This window comes from Gopherus flavomarginatus, chromosome 10 (genome assembly GCF_025201925.1).
Source record: "Gopherus flavomarginatus isolate rGopFla2 chromosome 10, rGopFla2.mat.asm, whole genome shotgun sequence".
Lineage (NCBI taxonomy): Eukaryota > Metazoa > Chordata > Testudines > Testudinidae > Gopherus > Gopherus flavomarginatus.
In genome coordinates, this window is record NC_066626.1 from 56185125 (window position 1) to 56207706 (window position 22582).

General features: G+C 39.5%; 1 protein-coding gene across 3 annotated transcripts in view; it reads right to left on the minus strand.

Moving 5' to 3' along the window:
* Positions 1 to 22582, minus strand: part of KIF5C (kinesin family member 5C) — a 124539-nt gene that overhangs the window by 24347 nt on the left and 77610 nt on the right. For all 3 annotated transcript variants that reach the window (XR_007776471.1, XM_050969219.1, XM_050969218.1), the window contains exons 12-19: positions 19842 to 20017; positions 16572 to 16640; positions 9770 to 9976; positions 7987 to 8133; positions 5637 to 5825; positions 3412 to 3529; positions 1887 to 1963; positions 348 to 457 (exon numbers count right to left, since the gene is read on the minus strand). Coding sequence is in view for 2 of the 3 variants with exons in the window: in XM_050969219.1 (XP_050825176.1) it covers positions 348 to 457; positions 1887 to 1963; positions 3412 to 3529; positions 5637 to 5825; positions 7987 to 8133; positions 9770 to 9976; positions 16572 to 16640; positions 19842 to 20017 (1093 nt within the window). In the remaining variant the exon portion in view is untranslated. The remainder of the gene's footprint in view (positions 1 to 347; positions 458 to 1886; positions 1964 to 3411; positions 3530 to 5636; positions 5826 to 7986; positions 8134 to 9769; positions 9977 to 16571; positions 16641 to 19841; positions 20018 to 22582) is intronic.

A 22582-nucleotide genomic window follows, 5' to 3' on the forward strand; every position in this document is an offset into this window, starting at 1 on the left:
TCTTTATTTTTCTAATTTTTTCTCATCTAGTATTTATATTATCTATAAGCCTTTAGGCATAACATTATTCTGTCTTTCTTCCTCCCCTCCACAATTCTTTTTATTGAAGTAGATACACAATAAGGAAAAGGACAGTTTAATCCATAATATTCTATACTTTTCTGTCCCTTTATCTTCAAATCAGTACAGAATAGTTATATAGAGTACCTGTACATGCTGGTTTCTAAGGCCAGCTAGGGTTAGTAGAGCTCTGAGATACATAGGTATGGATGGAAGAACAATCTTACAATGTCATTAGAACAGTCCAGAAAAGAGCTAAATGACAGGGAAACAATGAGCAAGCATACTCTCTGATTTCATCAATGATTTTCTGCTTCTCTTCAATCTCATCTCGTAGCCTAGACAGCTGTTTCTGGTGGGCTTCCCTGTGACTCTCCATCTGCTGCTCCAGCGCTTTCTGCAGTTTGAAAAACAGAAACGGTGTATTTCAATAGTTATCTGCTTTTGCTAATGCCTAATCCTTTCTTTTCCGTACATACGAGCTGAGTCAAACATTTAGTTTTAGATTTAAAAACCAAATCACATCAGAACCTTACTCAATATACTGATTTATACAGAAAGTGCGGTACCATCTATTGCACCAAGTGCTAGATTCATGACTACGTATATGTCTTATGTGGGAAAGCCCTGATTTCTATTTCTGTGGCTTTGCAAGGAACATGTACAGGAAGATGGCAGGTGTGTGTTACTATGCATCCCCCAAGAATTACAGCTGCTCCTGCCATCTTCTATGCCATTGTACCCATCCGTTTACCAGGAAATTTTTTTTTTACTGATTTAGTTGTGCAAATCAAGAACACCTAAAGGGGGAATTTTGGAGGGGGAAGCAGCTTACCCGTGACACTACTGCCGAACTCCTAGAGCTAGAGATATTTCAAGTACTTGGGAAAGCTACATTTTTATTCTCTCTCTTTTTGACTTAAATGTTACATAAGACTTTCTTCCCTCACACTTGACATGGAATAATTCTGCATGGCTATTTAATCATTAATTTAGGTTTTTGAATCCGAGGTCAAATTTTTGAAGTCCAGTTACTATCCCTGTTAAATACAGAATTCCTCTCCCTCCACACAAACTGTAATCCTCATTAAAAAAAACATAGCAGTTCTCTACATTATTGCTTAATATTTCCTCCTTGCATTCTACTTGTAAACAGGAAGGATAAATACGTGTTGTTGCTTTATAATTCATTAGGTCATATTTAGGAGGAGTTCTTTCCAGATGATTGGGCAATTGTTTAAATATGATCTGGCCTTTCCTTATTAAATTCCAGTATAAAAATCACATTGATCCACAAGGCCTGATTCACCACTTAACTAATTTACTTCACTAGATTTCTACTGGTATAAAACTGAAGTAATGCAATGGTGAATCAGGCTGATTTTTGTGTGTGTAGGTAAGGAAACCATTTCCAATTACGAGTGCTATCTTAGACACTGAATTTCTCTCCTGGGTTCAAATGGAGAAGTGGTTTTACTAAAATCTTTTTGATTAAATTTGTACAAATCTTTCAACTGAATCTTTTCATCTTTCCAAGTTAGCTCAACTTCCAAACCATGCGGCTCCAATATTTTGGCTACAATGTGCCTTTTCCCCCCGACAGCTTTATTTTATCAACATTTTCAAGCTCTTCCCTTTCAAATTGGGAGTCACTCCTACGTGGCATGTAGGTTTCCCAGTGGACGTTTATGGCTCTGACAGATTATAAAAGTTTATTAAAAATTATTGGGCATCACATGTGCATTTGAAAGCAGAATTCAGACCTAATTGTTGATTTGACAAGTGTTCTTGGTGAGAAAATCTATAATTGTGGCCTGCAATGCTACCTTCATTTCCTCTGCATCCTGAAGCAGGGTCAGATGCTCCTTCTCTTTATCCTGGAAGCTGACTTCATGCATTTTTTCTGTTAAGAGTTAAAAAAAAAAAAAAAAAAAAAAAGTTAAGAATTAACCAAAGACTTACTCAACACACTGAACCTGAAACCATTGAAAAAAAATCACTACAACCACCTTTTTCTTTCCAGAAGCAGACACAGAACTTCAGCTCTCACTTCAAGAATATCGCATATTACCCATCTCCGATACATTTTTAATGGTAACAAAATAAATGGGCACACTAACAGTCATTTGTTGAGAAAGACTCACATATGGCTATGCAGGGTTCTATCTGAAGTGACACATGGATAACCCATCCATCACCTTCTCCACTTGTCACCGGGTCATACCCCCCATATACCTACAACTCCTCCCCATTCCCAGCATCCTCGTGTCTACTTGTGACCCTTCCCACTGTCCTTCGGCCCTGCTGACTTCCATCCTTTTCTTCTACCTTTTCAGAGGATCCAAAGCATCTGATGCCACACCTACCCCTAGGACTAGATGGGGAAGCCTGCAGGTGGAGCCAAAACACGACTTGCCAGACTGTTAAATAATGAATTCTCTGACACACCCTGCTGCTCCTGGAATCTGAAGGGACCCTCAACAAGGAATATGGGGTGATGTTCTGGTTGGCAGGTGTACGGTGGAAATCAGGACCCACTGTGGCAGTGTGTGCTACAGAGGCTTAAGGACACTAGAGAGAATTGCTCTTTCAATAAATTTTTCATATGTTGTCACAAAAACCTGATTTGCAATCCATAAAATGAAGTCCATGTATTTTCAGGATGTAACGTAGCAGCTAGGAAAGGAGCATTTCAGCCAGGATCAAACAGGGAGCAGTCTCCCCAGTTGTAGAGCAGGCAACTCACAGGGCTTGTACGGGTCAGCAACTAGGGGAATTATTCCAGTTAGACTGGACTCGAAGAATATTACAATACCAGAAGGGCCTGATGCGGCTTCAACTGCATGAACTAGGCTGCTGTGGCTTAACTTTGAATTTCATAACAAGCACAGTGTGTACTGCAAGTCCCTGAACTGTGTGATATTGACTCAGCTGTACTGTTCTATGACTGGATACTAAGCGTGCAGGACAATTTATTAGGAGGATGGGGGAAATCATTTGTTGTCAAGTTTGCACATTCAGGTTTCCCATTAGCTACATCCATGCAGCCTCTTCAGAGTTTGCTTTTGCTCCAGAGAGACCCTGAGCAATGCCTGGGATTAGGCAAGTGAATTAAAATCCCGACTATCCAATCTGGCTCAGCCATGTCATCCTTCTAGTAACGGGCGGAATGAATGACACGTGGGCAGGGAAAACCATTATTTGCAAGGAAAGCTTCAACAAAATACAAGATCCTCAGAAGAGTTGTCAATGTGCCAGCTGGACAATACTCAATTTTCTAGCATGCAGAGGTAAAAAGTCTATGGACTAGAGGCCTCCCCACAATTAATTACCCTGTTTTAAGTACAGTACCTTGAGCACGCAACTTGGCCAGTTCTTCATTAAGCGAGTCTTGTGACTCTTCTAAGTGCCTTCTCTTCTGTTCCATATTTTGCATGTAGTCTGTAAGGGACTTAATCTTTGCTTCATGCTTTAAAAAATGTGAACAGTAAGTAGATATAAATGGTAAAGCTTGTAATTTAGAAATGCAGGTACTCTCTTCCTATAAAGATTAGGAATGTGTGAAAGCTCTCTGCATCCAGAGCTACCTACTAGGAGGACGTGCTGTACAGGATCTACCATAGATGTAACACCAACGCAATCTTAACTCTTTGTGGCCTGCGGTTAACACTATGCAGCATGACAGGTATTTCCACAATGCCATATGGAATGCAGGACCAGCTTGTTATCAACCAGCAGCAATATTTTAAAGTCAAATTCACTGAACATTAGGATGGAATACATAATTGAGTAGCTTCCTGGGCATCTCGAACTGTACTACTAGGAAGCCAGTTGTGTTGGTCAATAGCATCACTGATCATTTGCTCCTATTTTTTAACAAGAAAGGTCACTTTAATTAATAAAAATAGCAGCTGACACATTTCAAATGTAAAAAGAACAAAATATATTTTATTTTGAAATAAATTCTATTCCTAATTTCTGAGTTAAGAGGGGCCTGTGTGGGAGCTATTACAGTTCTACTGATGAGATCATTTCATTTTAAGAAGACCTGCCTCAGCATGGAGAAAAGGTCTAGATTTTTCAGTTCATATTATATTTCCGCATTAAGGGCAAAAGCTTCAAAGGTGCCAAGTACCTCCTAACCTTAATGGAAGTTGAATGACTTCAGTACCTCTCAGGACTGAGTTCTCAATTAAAAGTACATGTCAAATTCCACATCTATCATAGTGACAGTCTGCTAGATTTCTAAGTTTGACAAGAAGCATTTGGAATGCTCATTCCCCGAAGTGTGGAATTAGAGCAGCACATGGCAGATACACTCAATTTTAAGGGCTCAATTAAAAAATCCAAACCTCTATTAACTGCTGCTAAGTTTCCTCCTAGGCTTAAATACAGAGGCAGCCTCATCATGGTCTTATTCACAGGGCTCCCAGAATGACAAGAAAAAAAGTTCTCATGGTTGAAAACATTAATCTGGTTGGTTTCCACACAGCACTAAAAGCACTCAAACACCAGAAGAGAGGTGTGGACCATCAATCTCAGCACAGTAGTGAGTTCCACTCCCACTTCTGATTCTGTCTCATTCAATGGTCTCTGGCAAGTCACTTAACCTTTTTGCCTCAGATTCTCTACCTTTACAGGGGTGTGGAGCGGAATACTTAGGTAACATTTGTTAAGTGCTTTGAACATGTTGAACAAGTGCTATGTAACTGTTAAGTATTACCAGACTCCATATACAATTTTATTGATTTAAAAAAGCCCTGGGATAAGATCATTCCCATGCATGGTTCATTTCACATTTCTGAACAAATGATCTATCCAGCCACAAATTGGTCTAGTGTCTTCCTAGAACATTTAGAAGCATGCTACAACTTCTGCCTTTCCATACCAAGATCTATAGCAAGTTCAATGGCATGGAGAGCCACAGAAACTGCAAAACTGGGCCTGTTCATACTTATATTTTAATGATAAACTCCATTTTTTTCACACTAAGTGCCAGCAAATTACATGTAGTGGACTCCCCACAATCAGAGATGTGATGACCATGTGGAATCAACAAAACCCCATCATATTGGCAGTAGCACATTTCTTTTCCTTTTTTCCCTTTAGTATCACAAAAAGTCTGACCCAGAGGGGAATCCTCCAAGCTCTTTTTCTGGTCACACAATAGCCACCAGGAAACCCTGCTGCTCAGAATTATATGCTACCATTCTCCATAGTTTTAACAGTATCATTTCATATACTATACTGTATATCTGCTAATGCCTCTCCCAGAATGTTTTACAAATGAACTGGATATTAATTTTGTTAATTTGCATGTCATTTTTTAAGTTAAAGGCAGAGTGTTAAAGGTATAGAGTTGCAGAAATAAAGTTGTTTCTTCAGCATGTATGGGATAAGCTGTACTTTACAGTATGAGGGAGATAGAAATCTACAGCCAAGCAGGCGTGATCTCATCATTGAGAAGTAGCATATTTAAGAAGGCTGGGGGTGGAGGCAGGAGATTTCAAGGAAGAAGAGGGTAAATCAGTGAGACTTCTGCCAAAGGGAGGAGGAGGAAGAGGAAAGAGGCATACTTGTGAGATGAGGAGCTGGCAGGCTGCAAGTTCCCTCTCACTGGCATTCATCTTCCTGTTGGAGTCTATCTGGGCACTCTCCAGCTGCTTGCTGCGGTTCACCAGAGATTTCACCTCAGATTTCATCTTACTGATATACAGCCGCGCCATGGTGAACTCCTCCTCGATTACCCCGTTCACATCTGCTAACTAAAAACAGAAAGAGTGCGTTGCTTAATGCAGGCTTATAAAAGAAAATAGCCAACGCAGAAAACTTTCTACTAGTGAACCAGTTGTCTAGAGCTAGGAGATCTCAGTAATACACAGCACAATTCACAAGTCCTGGGTATACCAGCTTGGATTTTTTCCCATTTACATTCCAAGACGTTGTATCACTCAACCTCTCAGAAACTTCCTGGATAAAAAAGTCAGACAAAGGCCAGAAGTTAAGTCTTCCTGCTCAGGTTATAACCACTGATCCAATGATTCAACATTAAAAGTTGGAATAATTTAGAACCCTTGCCCTAATTGCAGTGACACATTGCAGAAGAGCTTTCCGATGCTGCTGGAAAGGCCATGAACCTCCCTTTTTAAAGTGACATTATAAAGCACCCTCCATTATTACTTGTTTACACTGAAAACTATCCTGTAAAGCCCTGGCTTCTTAATTAGAACAAGGCCTCCACTAGATAGTAAGCATCTATTTTCAAATACTGTACCCTTTAACATAATTTCACATACAATTACATGGCCACCAGGGGTCGCTGTAACATCTTATGCAAGATTCACTCTTGTGCTACTAGGAAAAAATGGTTAAAAAGAACTTCTAGATCAGATCACATTAATTTGGACAGAGCTGCCTGTAATCTTATATCAACCCTAGATTTACTGGCTATTTGTATCAGTCAAAAACTGAAATGGCATGACAGTTTATTTTGCTTATTTTGAGATTGCAGCTGCTAAATTTCCAGAATTATTAAATACTTTAATATCCACTAATACACGAAGGAACATTCAGAACCTGTGGAATCCCATGATAAAGCAGAATTCCAGGAGCCCAATTTTCTCTTAGCCATTGAGCAAGGAATTCCTCAGCAAGCATGGATTTCCTTTCCCTCCCGTACCCAAATAGGCCTTCTAGCAACTCTTAAATGAACAGTTCATACTCCAGGAAATAATGATGCAGGACATATCACAAGAAACACATTGCCAGACAGACAAAGATCATGTTCTTTGTAATCAGAGAGGAACTGAGCACTTGCAAATCCCATTGACTTCAGTGAGAGAGAGGCAGGTGCACAACTCCTCTCAGGATCAGGTCCAACGGGTATGTCATGGACAAGGTATCCAACGACACATATTTGTTTTTATCCTTGAAGTATGGGGAAAGAGTTTAAAAAGTAAGATGCCAGCTCCAATATTCCAAGTGAAGCAAAAAGGAGAAAGTTAGTACACTAAATAGACAACATGAAATACTACCTGGAAATAGATTTGTCTCATGCAAACTTGCCGGAATGGTCTAGCAACTAGACGTAACATTTAGTTTCAAAAGAAAAAAGTGACATGGTCAACAGCATAAAGAGAATTTGTATATCACCTACAGTGAATAGTCTGTTTAGTTACCAGATGCACAGTTTTAGCCAGCGGCCATTAAAATACCATTTCCAGTTGTTGAAATTTCCTTTATCTACAGTGGGAGAAGTGAGAACCTTGAAGAACTTGGCCAGCTCTCTGTATTCAGAGGAGCCAGTCAGCATGCAAATTGTAAAGCAGTGAGTGGCACAAGATTTCAGGTATCTCCAGAAACACTTCCACTCCCAGGGTTGTACTTTGTCAATAGCATTCGCTTATTTTCCACTTTGTTATTCCACAGAAGAAGAAACCATCAATAAGTTTCCTCTCCTACATTGGCTATAGTCAGGCGTATGCTATAGCAATGCTGACATTTACGGAGTAATCAGAAAAATTCACCAATGCTGGATACTGACATACTTGAGTTTGTCACCAATACTTTGATTTCTCTGAAAATTTGTGAAATTTCTAAATTCAGCCAGTGTTTAAATGATAAGCCACAAACATTTCTCCTCACATGACTCCGTCCTGATCTGCTGAACGGGTGCTAATATAAATCCTTGACTTCTCAAGAACAGAGCGCGCCCATCACAATAGATTGTGTAAGCTGCGTGGTGGTTTTATGGCCTAGAAAAACATCCACTAAGACCAAAACAAATGATTTTAATTTGTGATCCAAGGAGGATTTAAATAGCAGACTACAGAGGTGAAAGGTTGGGGCTATAAATACCCATACCACCCATCCTCAGAACTACATCTTTATAGTCTTTTGAAAAAAGCAATATAAGATCTGGTTTACCGTTTTAACATCATTGGTACCAATGATTCCTCCAATCTCTCCCAGATCTTTAAGCAGTAAGTTCAGGATCTCTGTAGCTCTCTTTTTCTGATGATTACTGAGTTCCTGCAACTGACCCAGCTCTCGTTGGGTGGCCGTTAAAGTTGTCTGGAAAAGATTTAAGAGATGAGATTACAAACCTGTCCAATGATTCCCTTTATATAGAACAGCAACTATAGTTCAGAAAACTGACAGTTCATACTCTGAACAGAACAAACCCATACAGGTCAGTTTTCCTATTTCTACATTTAAAAGATTGTCTTTATGTCTCCCCTTTGATAGAGGTATAATTGTGACCCCACATTTCATTTTCCCTTGTTTCAGTGCCATTCCATGGGTAGAGACTGGTCAATTATGGCTTTCAGGATACAGGATTATTTATTTTATTCATCTTTTTGCAGAATTCACTTAGAGTCTGACATCCAAGTTACATATTAAACACACCAACATCTGCACCTTTCTAGTGTTTGTACAGTAATGCCTTCTATCTAACTACCTGTCCTTATCACCAATGTCCTCAGCAGACAGTCAGTATGCCTTTTAGCAAATAGCACAGGAAAATGAAAATTGCTAATATAATGTTAAAAACATTACCAACATGAAATCAATATTGTTGGAATCAGTTACAAAATAATGGAAATCAGAACCTGACAATGACCCAAATAGGCATGACTCACACATGCTCCAGAGTCTATCCTGCCTAATCCTTTGGGTATTTAAACCAAATCTAGATTTGAAGCTCTTGTAGACTTGGATATAGTAGGTGATATAGTTTGATCACATCCAAGAAGCTAAGGTGTATATCATCAGAGAAGAGAAGAAGAAATGAGTGAATACAAAATATTCTTGTAAATATTGGCACTCTTACTTCATCCCCAATGCGAAGTTTTCTCTACTGCAGCCGGAGAAGTCAGGGAAAAGAAATATTTATGTTACATTCTGGTGGGGCTTGTCAAGATGCAGATTATTCCAAACTCCTTGAAGGGATAGGGGTGAAGGAGGGAGATTTTCACCAACCTGGCAGTTTTAGGGTAGACCTACACTTCTAACTGGATAAATTTCAGCTTGAAGCAACATACCCATCCTAGCTCCAATCAAGCTAGAGCCCTAAAAATAGAGTGTAGCTGTAGCAATATGAATGGTAGGAGGGGTTAGCTGCCCTGAGTACATGCCTAGCATCTTGGATAGGATTGTACTCGGGCAGCTAGCCCATCCCACCACTCCCAACACTGACTATATTCTTAAAGAGTAGGTACCTCAATCAGAGCTAGTGTGGGTATGTCTCCTTGAGCTGGAATTTACACTGCCAGCGTGAAGCTTAGATGTACCCTTAGTGAGTGAGGCTGAGACACTGTAGTGACAAAGTAGACCTACATACCAGAGTATTGGAAGAACAAAGAAAGGATAAAGCTAACAGCTGCTGAGAAGAAAGTCTACTCATTAGAAAGAACATTACTACTGTGCTTTGCTCCTACAAATTACCATTATATTTTGAGTGTTGTATGCAAGTATTTGCCAACAATTACCACACAGTAGTATCAGAGTCTTCCACAATTTTATTCTTCAAGATAGGTAATACACTTGACTAGAATATTAATAAAAGATTTATAAATTGGTGCAGACTAGTGGGTATCTGGGATTCCCCAAAACTTTTACATCTCCCTAAAAATCAGTCTTTTTGACAATGATAAACTGCATGCAAAAAGCAGACATCAGATAGCAGAATAACCAGCAATGCTCCTACTGTTTTCTGTGACAGTTCATCAGCCAGCTGTTCATTGGCTCGGGTCTTGTCCTCCACTTCTTGTGATTTCTGGTCATAATTGACAGCTAATTCCTCCAGGGCCTGAAGAACCTCTTTCACCTCATCTTTTGCAGCTTCATTTTCAATCTGCAGACGAGTCAGTTCCTCCTGGATCTTCTCATAATCTCTTCTAGTGGAAGCCAAAAGCTGGAAATAGATGGCAGAGATCACAAGTAGGTCGCTGTTCCCCCAAGAACTAGCTCAAAAGATTTACAACATTGACTACAGGAGACAAGAGACCTTGCCACTCCATCAGAAACAATATAAGCAGCAGGTGGAATGTGCAAATACATCTTTGAAGAAACTAAGCAAAAAACCTCTGGACCTCATGGAAAAGAAAGCTTAATCAAATCCTATTATGCCACAAGCTTCAGACAGAAACAAAAACTTATTTTGAGCAATTTCATAGCTTCAAATGCTTTTTCTACTCTGAATTCAATGCTGTCCAAGCTAAGAACCAAAATGAAAAAGATTTCAAGCCAAAGTGTCACAACTTTGAAGTGAACCACATAATAAGCTGTCTAAAGCAGCTTGGGGTGTCTTGTGGCATTTTGTTATAAGGAATATTTTAACAGGAAAAACTGTGATAATCATTTTAACACAGGTTAAAAGAAACTATAGACAGACTTCTTTTAAAAAATTAAAAAATTAAAAAATTATTTGCAGAGATCACCTTAAAATAAGCATTTTTATGCACAAACTGTTGATTAATAAAAAGAACACAGGTTTAGCACAGACTGATGGCTGTCTCCAACCTTCCTGTTATACCCATCTAATCCATTTCATTCTCAAATAAGAAAGGACGTAGGTAAGTTTATAGGATGGTGAAGATTATGCAGAGGTCAATTTCATATTCTACTCTCATCTCCTATTTCATCTTAATAAAAAAAATTAAACCATGGAAAATTCTTCAGAATTCAGATTGCACACACTCTGAACTGGAAAACCTCTCAAGTAAAGTTACCTGTAGGAGAACAGTGTTAAAATAAAAGAGAAAACTGAAAAGTATCTCAAAATATTTACTGCTAATAATACACTTTTGGAAAGTCACCAAGTTGAAAAATCGTTTTTTAAAACAATAAAATAAGGCAAAAAGCAGCACCAAATAAAGACTACAAATTTAATGCATCAATTAAAAGAAGGGGTTATTGATCGGGGTCATCCTAATGGCAACATCCTGGACATTAATTCAGGAGATGCTTTTGTTTTTAAGGGTCTCACTTTTTGGGTTGGATGGAGCTTGAAGTGCTGTAAATGTAGTTCTCCTAAGCTACTCACAGCCCTTAGTGCCAAATTAGTAGTCGTGGTGGGGGCTGAGGAATTAAATCCTGTTCGGTATAGCCAGAAGGATAATGAACATGCCATGGCAGTGGACCGTTAAAACAATGAAGAAAAAACATGGAGCTCTGAAAGATGGTGTGGTAAGCTCTTCTTTCTACTGCCACACTTTATAGGGGTAATAAAAAGTTAGGTAAGCATGTGGTTGTCAGCCTGAACTACCACTGTGCACTACCTCTTCACCCCCAAGCCTTGAGGAAGTTCAGCTCTAGATACAAAACCAGAACTGAGACAGTATCTCTTCACCTTTTCTTTCTATATATTCAGCATCTAGAGTTGTCTCAGAGGAAAGCTGGAAAATAGAAAGTAAGCCAGTTAGTTTCAGGACACATGCCCCTGCTCCAAAAGTGTGGAAGAGATGATTCACCAGTAGGGAAATGCATCCAGATGGTAATACTGTATCCTCAAAGTGAAGCGTTAGTTAATTTATCAGGACCCAGGGATAGAAGATGATTTAAACAATAATAAACACACACTTTAAAAGTATTTCTCCACTAAACTGACATGGACTACTCCTTATGATTTATTTAAAATTATTTTGATGTGCTTACCACTGTGGTTTCACAATACCACAAATCTATTGGTGCAATACACTACCTAATGTGTAAGTGGGAACACTACCTTTTACTTGATCACAGGGGAAGGGGGTGGGGGGGAAATCAAGACTTCAAGAGCTTAGTTATCTCATTCTCTACCAACTGATTCACAAAGAAGAGATAACCATTAATACTGACAGATAGGTGCAAGGAGGAGTTCTCTATCTTAAGGGGTACAGATCTGTGTTTCTGGAGTTCTATTCCCCATGTTTCACAACTTTGAGATGTAAGCTTCACTGGGGGCTATTAGAAGCAGCGTATTGACTACAGAGGCCAAAGAAAACGAATCAGAATATATAGGAGTGAACAAGTTATTGGCCATCCATCCAAAGGAAGAGTGACTAAAATCTTAGGATGGCTGGAACACTGTGAAAGGTCAATTTATTAAACACAAACATACAAAGAAAGCAGACCAGAACAATTTATCTAGCAATTAAGCTTAATTTAGTACATGAGTTCTATCCCTCATGTTCTAATAAAGTTTAGGCACGGCCTTCCTGCAAAGATTCAGAACTTCATCTGAGAATACCATATAGCAGTATGTAGCTCAAGTGTATGTACTTTCACCTGAGAAAGAAATAGTTATCCCATGGTAAAGGAATTCTAAGGGTATAATAACAGCATGTGTCCTATCTGTAACATGGTTTATAATAGCATTGAATCTACTAGTTTAATCAGCCAGAAATAAGTGTTCTGGCTAATTAAGGAGAACAGCCACGCTGCATCATATATCAATGAACTAATCACAAGCAGCAGTAGACAGCAGGTGGATCATTTCAATGAGAGCTGTGAGAAGCTTGTCAAGTTTACAGACATGAAGTCAAAGCCTCAAAAACCTTTATTTCCTCTTTTAGAGAGTCAAACTAACACAAATATTGCACTGGCCTCCAGAGGTGACAGACTGAGATCCCCATTAGAAGAGCCAGTAAAGCTTCTAAGCCAGTGGTACAACACTAGCCTCAGGGATTTTGATAATAAAGTTGGTGAAGCAGGAATGAATGCAGAAAAGAAAGAAAATGGTCACCATGGCAGGGATTAGAGGCCACTGAAAACAAACTAATATTAAATAAGGATCCAGAGGGAGGCAGGAGATGAGCTAGAATACAACAGACTCCCCAGTAAACAAACATCCAAAAGGAGAGTGATACAAATAGCCTAAGAACTAAAGGTAGGAAAAGATGCCATAACCCAGGAGTACAGAAACTATACAAATGGGGAACTAGTGAAAATGAGTGAGATTTGGACACTAAATTAGACTTACTGACATTAGATCCACAAAAGACTAATTCTTTTATTAAACAGAAGTAGATGGCTTAAAACCCTATAAAGTTAAGAATATACATCAGCAAGTTGTAGAATGTAATTTGAAGTATTAATGCCGGCAATATGTGAAATGCAACACTAATCATGACACTCATAAGAATAGCCATACCGGGTCAGACTAATGGGCCACCTATCCCAGTTTCCTGACAGTGGTCGGTGCCAGATGCTTCAGAGTGAATGAACAGAACAGGGACAATTTATCAAGTGATCATTCCCTGTCATCCAGTCCCAGCTTCTGGCAGAATATGGGGTTACATCCCAGAACACCTTCATTAATAACCATTGATGGAGCTATCCTCCACAAACTTATCTTATTCTTTTTTGGACATACAACATCCCCTGGCAACAAGTTCCACAGGTTGATACAGCTGTTCAAAGCTGAACAGTCCCAGTCTTTCTAATTTCTCCTTTACGGATGCTGTTCCATACCCTAATCATTTTTGTTGCCCCCATCTGAACCTTTTCCAACTCTAACACATTATTTTTGAGATGGGATGACCAGAACCACATGCAGTATTCAAGCCTACCATGGCTTCACACAGAGGCATTATGATATTTTCTGTCTAATCAGCTACCCCTTTCCTAATGGTTCCTAACATGGTCAGCTTTTCTGACTGCCGCTACAGATTGAGCAGATGTTTTCAGAGAATGCTCTACAATGTCTCCAAGACCTCTTTCTTGAGAGTGGTAGTTGAGATTATGTTTTCCAATGTGCATAATTTCATCTGCCATTTTGCTACCCAGTCACCCAGTTTTGTGAGAGTCCTTTGTAATTCTTCACAGTCAGCTTTGGGATTAACTATCTCAAGTAATTTTCTACCACACCATGTACCTCTTTTTCCAGATCATTTGATGATTATCTGTTCTATTCATTCCCTCTGAAGAACCTCTCCTTGGCTACTGTGGGAAGACAGGATACTGGGCGAGATGGACCATTGGTCAGACCCAGTATGGCCGTTCTTATTTTCTTATGTAATATGTTGAAAAGCACTGGTCCCAGTACAGATCCTTCGGGGACCTCTCTCACTTCTGAAAACTGACCATTTATTCCTACCCTTTGTTTCCTATATTTTAACCAGTTACTGATCCATGACAGCAGGGGTGGCTCTATGTTTTTTGACGCCCCAAGCACAGCAGTCAGGCAGCCTTCGGCAGCGTTTCTGCAGGAGGTCTGCCCCGGACACGCGGATTCGGCGGTGGTTCTGAGGGAGGTCCGCCTGTCCCACACCTTCAGCGTACCCATCGCCCATTTACCACCGAAAACACAGGACCGGAGAACCTCCTGCAGAAAAGTCACGGAAGGCAGCCCCCCGCGGCTTGCCGCCTCAGGCACACGCTTGCGCTGGTGCCTGGAGCCACCCCTGCACGAGAGACCTTCTCTCCTATCCTATGACTGCCTAGTTTCCTTAAGAGCCTTTAGGGAGGGACCTTGTCAAAGGCTTTCTGAAAGTCCAAGTACACTAAATCCACTGAATCACCCTAGTCCATATGTTTGTTGACCCCCTCAAAGAATTCTGATGGATTGGTGAGACACATTGCATTCATCTAGATTTCTGATAATTCTTTTTTTACACTATGGCTAACCTAGTGAGGAGGGTTTCAAACTAGATTTGATGGGAGCGGGAGACAAAAGCCCACATGTAAGTTAAAAACAAGGGTCAGAATCTAGGTGAAGCATGGGCCATTTTAGGAGGAATAAGGGTGAGAAAAGAGAGAACATTGGGGAAATCAAATCAATATCTTAGATGTCTGTATACTGATGTGAGAAATATGGGGAATAAGCAGGAAGAACTCTCAAAAAAGAAAAGAGGTAGGTGAAGGAGCAAATTTTGCTCTGTTATACTGATCTCAGTTCACTTGCAGCACTGGTGTATCAGAGTTACTCTGTATTTACACTGCTTTAACAGCAGAAATTGACCCAAGAAAAGCTTAAAATATTTTTTAAAAAGTGTGTCAAACTGCAAAAGAAAGCACAGCAAAAAATAGAGAATTTAACTCGCTATGAAACATTTCACCTCCTCCAAATTTTCCAAAAAAATACCACAACTACATTTTGGAAGCTCAGCAATAGTGATTTAGTATTTTACATCTTCACACAATTACTACTGTATCCTCTTACCATCTCTGTGACATAGGTAAGGATCATCCCCATTTAAACACACACATTCCTTTTTCTGACACAGACACTGATATAAAGAGATATTAACTGATTCACTTAAGGTCTCAGAGCACATCAGTGGCAGTGCCAGGATGAAAACTCAAGAAAAACTGGTTCCATTTCCCACATACACTCTGCTAAACTATACAGCCTGCCCATCAGTAATTCCCAATCCTGGGCATTACTAATTCACCAATAGTAGTAATTTTTAAAGCGTCAGCATTCCCAAGGAAATCAGGTAATTGGCTAATGTCCACCTTGGCTTGCATTTTACAAGACAAACATACTGAAAAATGTTTTACCAGCATTTCTGACTTTCAAAACCCCAGAGTTACCATCCTCTATATCAGGGGGATGGGAAAGGAGCAACCTTTTTGGCCCGAGGGCCACATCAGGAAACAGAAATTGTATGGTGGGCCATGAATGCTCACAAAATTGGGGCTGGGGTGCAGGCTCTGGGGTGGAGCTGAGGATGAGGAGTTTGGAGTGTAGGAGGGTGGTCTGGGCTGGGACTGAGGGGTTCGGAGGGTGGGAGGGGAATCAAGGCTGGGGCGGAGGGTTGGGGCATGGGAAGAGGCTCAGGGGTGCAGGCTCTGAGCATCACTTACCTCAAGTGGCTCCTGAAAGCAGTGCAATGTCCCTTCTCCGGCTCCTAGGCAGAGCTGTGGCCAGGTGGCTCTGCATGCTGCCTCATCTGCAGGCACCTCCCCTGCAGCTCCCATCGGAGCGCCGGAGGGGGCCATTGGAGCACACAGGAGCCAGAGCAGGGCCATGCTGTGGCTTCCAAGAGCCGGTGGTGTAGCCCCCAACCTTGCGCCCTGACCGAAGTGGGGCTGAGCCACACGGTGTGGCTCACAAGCCAGCTTAAAATGGATCAGCAGGCTGGATCCAGCCTATGGGCCATAGTTTGCCCACCCCTACTCTATATTATGGCCCAGCAATACGGTGTACTTGAATGTGTGCTCATTTAGACTTGAAAATCTCAAGGTGACCAGACTAACAAATTTAAAGTTTAAATCCTTCCATCTGTCACATAAAAGGCAACTGACCTCACACTTGATAAGGCAACTCACATCTTTTCATGTATTTATACCTGCTGCTGTATTTTCCACTCCATGCATCCGATGAAGTGGGTTCTAGCCCACGAAAGCTTATGCCCAAATACATTTGTTAGTCTCTAAGGTGCCACAAGGACTCGCCATTGTCTTATCCAACAGATTTTTAGCCAGTTATGACATCTAGCAGCATAGCTAATACAGTAATGTTAAAAAACAAAAGCTCTTTGTGAAACAAAACTTTTGTAACAAAGGTTCTTTGGATTTTTTACCTCATCTTGATCCAACATTTGTTGTTTTAGTTTCTCAGCCAACTGGCTCTGCTGGTTGATTTCATCATCCTGCAATTTAATAAAAAGATTTATTTCTGTAATTTAGATTTGAACCTTTTTTTCTTTTCTTTTGCAGAACCTAGACAACAGCAATGCCCCAAGATGGAAATGAAATGAGTATAAATAGGGATGGACAAAAGAAAAAGAATGATAAAGAACAGCATGGTTAAAAAAATACATTAGTGAATAGATGTCTCAATAAAAATTATAACATGTGCTAAGCAGGCTTGCCTCAGATCATGACTAAGACGCTGGAAAGGCAGTAACTGCAAACAAACAAACAAACTGGTAACCCTCAATTTGTAATTGTATAACACAACAAGATCTTCAGTGCTAAGATTGCAGACTTCAGTTAAGGGCTTTTCCAAACACATATTTATATCTCATCTCTCCCTGCTTACACTGAAAGAGTTCCAAAATCTTGACAGTCATGGTGCCCCTAAAATGGAGGTGCTTTTATAGGGAAAGATCAGTCAGCAGCTTTACTGTCATGTTTGACTTTCAAGAGTTTAAATTAGCTGTGATAATATAAATATTATTTTATAAAAATGCCTGCTGCTCTATTCTGAAAGGAAAAAGATTAGATATAGGTTTATTAAACAAGAACTAGGGCCAGCCCTGAACTTCATCAAAAAAAATACATCGTAAAACATGGGATGTGTACACTTTGTTACATTTATATCTTTCCTTCCCTATCAAAGACCTTGAAGAAAACATTATCCATCTTTGTTGTCTACTGCAACTCTAGGTGTTCTAGTCTAGTGACATTTCAGGTTTTTAGTTAAGACAATATCCTCAGGGTTAGAAATTGTTGTTGAATGCAGAAGTAGAACAGAGATGTCTGACTCCACTGAATATATTCTCTAAAAGCATGGATTTAGATAGACAGGTCAATCCTGGCAGCTGACAAAGTCACTTTCATCCACTCTTGTTAAAAGGGATGTCTATCTCTAAAGCAACTCAGCATCTAAGTGGCTGCTTTTTTGCCCCATCAGAGTAAATCAGAATTCTGAATTTTCCTGGCAGCCATCCTAAACAATAGATTGATTTCTGATGGCAAGGCTAGCTAACTAGTATATAGGACACTTCACTCCCAACACTTAAGATGGTCTTTCAGATTTCCTGTAAACATAAAATGTGGGTTCTTGTGAGTTATAAATGGGAACACCTTGTTTTTATACTAGGGAAAATTACCACCCTTCATTATTCCCTATAATAGTGTAATAATGGATTGAATTGTGCATTCCTATATTTCCTGGAGAAATAAAGCGCAAAAAAAGTGCAAGTGACTAGAACGTCTATAGTAAGTCCTTTGAAGAATAATATAGCCTGTGTGGGCTTAGAAGGGACAGGGGGAGAGTAAATAGTTAAGTACTTTGTGACTAGAATTTACACCTCTTGATAAGCTATGTGGAATATCTGCAATTTCACCAAGTGGCTCAGATGGTATTTTGAAAATCAAATCAAAGATTAAAACACTGCTTGATATTTCTGGGATCAGACTGTGCATGGTCCTTGTCCCAAGAGCACAATGGAAAGCACATGTTCAAGTAGCCTTAGTACTCTCTCTCACTGCATTCAGGACTCAGAGACAAGTGCAGTCCCTGTGCTCTCCTGAGTCCAACAGCTTTTAGCTATCAGCAGACACAGAGCCAATGCAGCTTTTTAATGCATGATTTTCCATTTGTGTTGGACAATCCTGATGAATAAAATACATGAGTTAAAATGAAGTTTTGGTTCATGAATATTTTTAAGCAATCCTCAGTTTTTGCCAAAATGTTCATATCTTTTGGCACTCCTAACATATATGCTTATAGTTAAAATCTCCCGAACAGAAGTATTTTCTTTTGTCACCCAAGCCCAACTATTCAGAATGATAGGTGCCCAATAAATTGCTCTCTCATATATTTGAGAAGTACTGATAATGTATTGGACCTGCACAAGACAAATAAAAGACTCCTGTCCCAAGGTACCTGCATTCTAGGAGATTGACATAGATCAGACAAGATGTATTCATTAGAAGACCTAAAGGATGGTCTTAGATTTTACTTGTTAAATTAAAATCTAATATTTGTATCTCATGCTCTCTTCCCTACCTTCTCCTAAATAATGTTGAGATGAGGTGGTAGATAACTGATGTGGGTTCTGGATCTCCTGGAAAAGGTGAGGGATTCAGGAGGAAATGGGTCAGAACCTTACAAATTAATCTCAGTCTTTGCCTAGACTTCAATGAGAGCTGTATGGAGACATACATGAAGAGAGTGTGGAGTAAAATAGATGGATACAGCAGATCTGGTGGTGGGACTTTGAATCCTGGATTGCTTTCTACCCAGCCAGAAAGAAAATTCATGGGGCTCAAAATGAAAATATAGAAAATCTGTGACCGCCTCACCAAGTAATTATGTAAAATGGTGGATTGGTAGAGGTTTAGTGAGTTTCAATTATATGGCTCTTGTGCCAAAATTCACTAGATGTTAAAAAAAAAAAAAAAGAAATCAAACGGGGCTGGAAGGCTCTCCCTTGTTCTATTTTCATATCAGCTGGTGTGTATTAAATATCAAGCTGTAGATATCAGACGGGCCTACTGTTTTTAGGATGATTCACCAGTAACAGAATAGTCAAAGTCTATTTACTGTGCTGTGCAGTTATAGTCACAGTGGGACTGCACAAGGGGAAAAAATAATCCATAGGACCAATATTTACCATAAACAGAGGCACTCAAGAGTAACAGCAATGAGAACATAAAGTTCCTATACACAACACAGAGAAATCCCTAAAGGAGTTCAAACAGTTCCACACTACAGATAGACTGAAAATGAGCAACTTTGAGAAAGAAAATTGAAGGCATTTAGGATATGCTTACAAGCCAAGAACACACACAGACACTAGTTTAAATAAAAGTATATAGCATAGAAAACGTTTCTTAAAACTATATAAAAAACTGGAATAAGCCAACAGCCCCCTCACCTGTTGGGAGAAGCAGCCTCATAGATGCCTCTCACCACTGTGATGGTAGGCAGCCATGTGCATCACTCGCAAGCTGTGAAGATGGAGGCTAGGACTATTCTACACAGTAAATAGAAGGGACTACATCTTGAAGTTTGGGAAGGATACAGCACTGATAATGAAACAGCTAGGGACATGTACCCATTGACTGTTGGGAAGCAGTTTACGTACACAGAGCAGACTCAGAGAAACAAATTTCCAGACCTTATCATCCAGCTGTCTGTAGAGACTGGTAATCTCTTCATCGTATTTCTGCTTCTCCTCAGTTGAGATGCTGGCAACAACAGGTGCAATGTTGTCAATGATGGGTGTGTTGTCACATGGCTCCAGATTTTTCTGCTCCTTAGCACTGATCTGCTCATCCTCTGGCACTGCTTCTCCTGCAGTGGCAGAGAGGAAACAGTTACAGGAAGCATGTCATTAGATCCATGAGAAATAGAGGCACTTCTGAAAACAAGAGTTAGACAAGAGGCCAGGAACTCAGCTGTCACACTGGTCCCTAGTGCAAGTCAGAGGAGCGTGAAGGAAGAGACCATAAAAACAGCTATTCAGCCAGATTCAGGGATGGGATGGCCACACACCCCCAATGGCAATCAGGAGGAGGAGTTATGGTAAGTAAGAGGGGGAAAAAAATTAGACTAATTTTAAAGCGTATTAGGCTTAAGTATTATTTTCCTGTTGCCCTCTCCTTCTCACCCCTATGTATTGCTATAGGAATACAACAGGGTGACCGGATAGCAAATGTGAAAAATCGGGACGGGGGTGGGGGGTAATGGGAGCCTATATGAGAAAGAGAGCCAAAAATCAGGACTGTCCCTATAAAATCAGGACATCTGGTCACCCTAGAATACAAGGATCAAACAGCTGCATGAAAACAGCAAACTTCCAATACAGTCACAGAGATTGAACCAGGAAATTGTAACTCTGGGCATCAAAAGTGCAATAATTTAGATCGGTATGCAGTTGCAGAATAAACCTAGATATGATGTTCTTAAACTTTTTTCTTCAGAAGAATTTTCTCTGAAGAATATTTTCTTTACAAAAACATATGTGCATTCCAATTACTAGTCTGTGCAATTCATTGAAAAGGAACAGGTAAGTAGTTAATGCCAAAAATTGAATTGATGTTCATTATAATCTGGTGGGAACACTCCTCTAGTTGGTAAATACTGTGTGTATTGTATGGGGTTTGGGAGGGTTAAATTCCACTATCTGCACGAAGATTTTTTTTAAATCTAGAGAATATCTACAGTTTAAGGCAGAACCTACCAAATTGTTGTTCCATAGATCAAATAACTAGCAGTCACTGTCAACTCTGCAGACACTATCCATAACACTGCTAGGTAAACAAGTAAATAATGCAAATGTAACAAAACAAAAGGAGATATGGTAATTCAACCCTGGGAGAAAGAATAGGGCCTGGGAGTGTAATGATCAATGTTTCCCAGATGTAATCAGACAAAGTTAGTGAGAAAATAAAATTCTCAAGCTTTAAAAAAATTACAAAATTATTAGACATACAACACAAAATCAAGCAACATAGAAATCCTACATTAAAAATATTCCTTGTCTACATTGCTGAGATCACTTTATACAATGAATACTGAAAATGTTAAATCTAATTTATTTTGCACCATTTATGCTATTGATTTAGCTTTTGCATTTCACTCATATTAAACAATGAAAGCAGATACTTTCTGCCCTTGGGAACTAGAACAGTGCTGTTATGTTTGGGTTCCCAAAATGTATAAATAACATCTACACAAAAAGTTCAAATGTTTTAAAAGCCAAAAAAGAAAATTAAAAAGAAAAACTTTTTCATTCATGTTGCTTTGTGTGGAAAAAACAACCACCACCAAAATTTTGATCTTAAAATTATATGACATTATCCTTCTTACTGGAACACACAAGTCAGATTCTGTCCCTGGGTATGTGCACACTTAATTGGCACTGACTGACTGTCCTTGGGATTTGTGCACACATCTTTGTTTCTACTACAGCTTCATTTGGAGAGAAAGTCACCTTTTATGGAGCCTTCCACCAAACAACGCTATTCAGAAGGTCAGCCAGCCAGCCATTAATATATTTCTGATTGCAGTTAATCTGCTTGTAGGCCAGGTCAGTGAGACAGAATTGGAGCTGAGAAAGTGCATACATGAAAAAAAACAAAACAAAACAAAACAAAATCACGTTTGCTTTAAGAGCTGGTTACTCTGCATGCAGTCACGCATCTTTGTTCCCTTTTCTAGAATGCTACTGGTCCTTCTAGGATGGAAAGGAGATTTAGAATGTTTCATTTAACAAACATACAAGCATATTAGGAGAGGATAAATTCCCAACACTACACAAGACCCAACACACGAGACAAACTGTCTCCATGGCAATTTCACTGCATTAATGGAGAAATATTCCCTGCACGGAAGTGGCCTGAGTCTCCAGAGATGGCCCAAGAAAGCTATCATTACAGTCAGTTGACTGTAATAAGGAAGACAACCACAAAGAACACCTAGGGAAAGAGAACATTTATATAAATGGAAAGGTTTGATTTCTCCTGCTTTCATCAAAATCAAAAGCAGTTGCCTCCTCCCAATGAAGATTTTACATATGATGCTCAGAATGAGTGTAATTGATCTATCTTCTGACCACAAATTCAAAGGTTTTCATATCTGTCCATGCCAAATCACTGGTGTGCATTTACTTCAGATTACCAGCGTTTTTTGTGTGTTGCATACAATTAACCTTTCGATTACTAGCTGCAGAAACACACAGGGATTTGTCTGAAATAAAAAATGTTTTTGTAATGACCCCATTCAAGTGGTTTTCCCCATAATTACAGTTTACTTTTAGTAAGAAAAAAACTGCAGTCAAGTATTAAGTAAAGATAGTCACAGTTAACTATTTGTCGAAATTTCACTATTTGTCAGAATGTTGGAATAGATAAAATC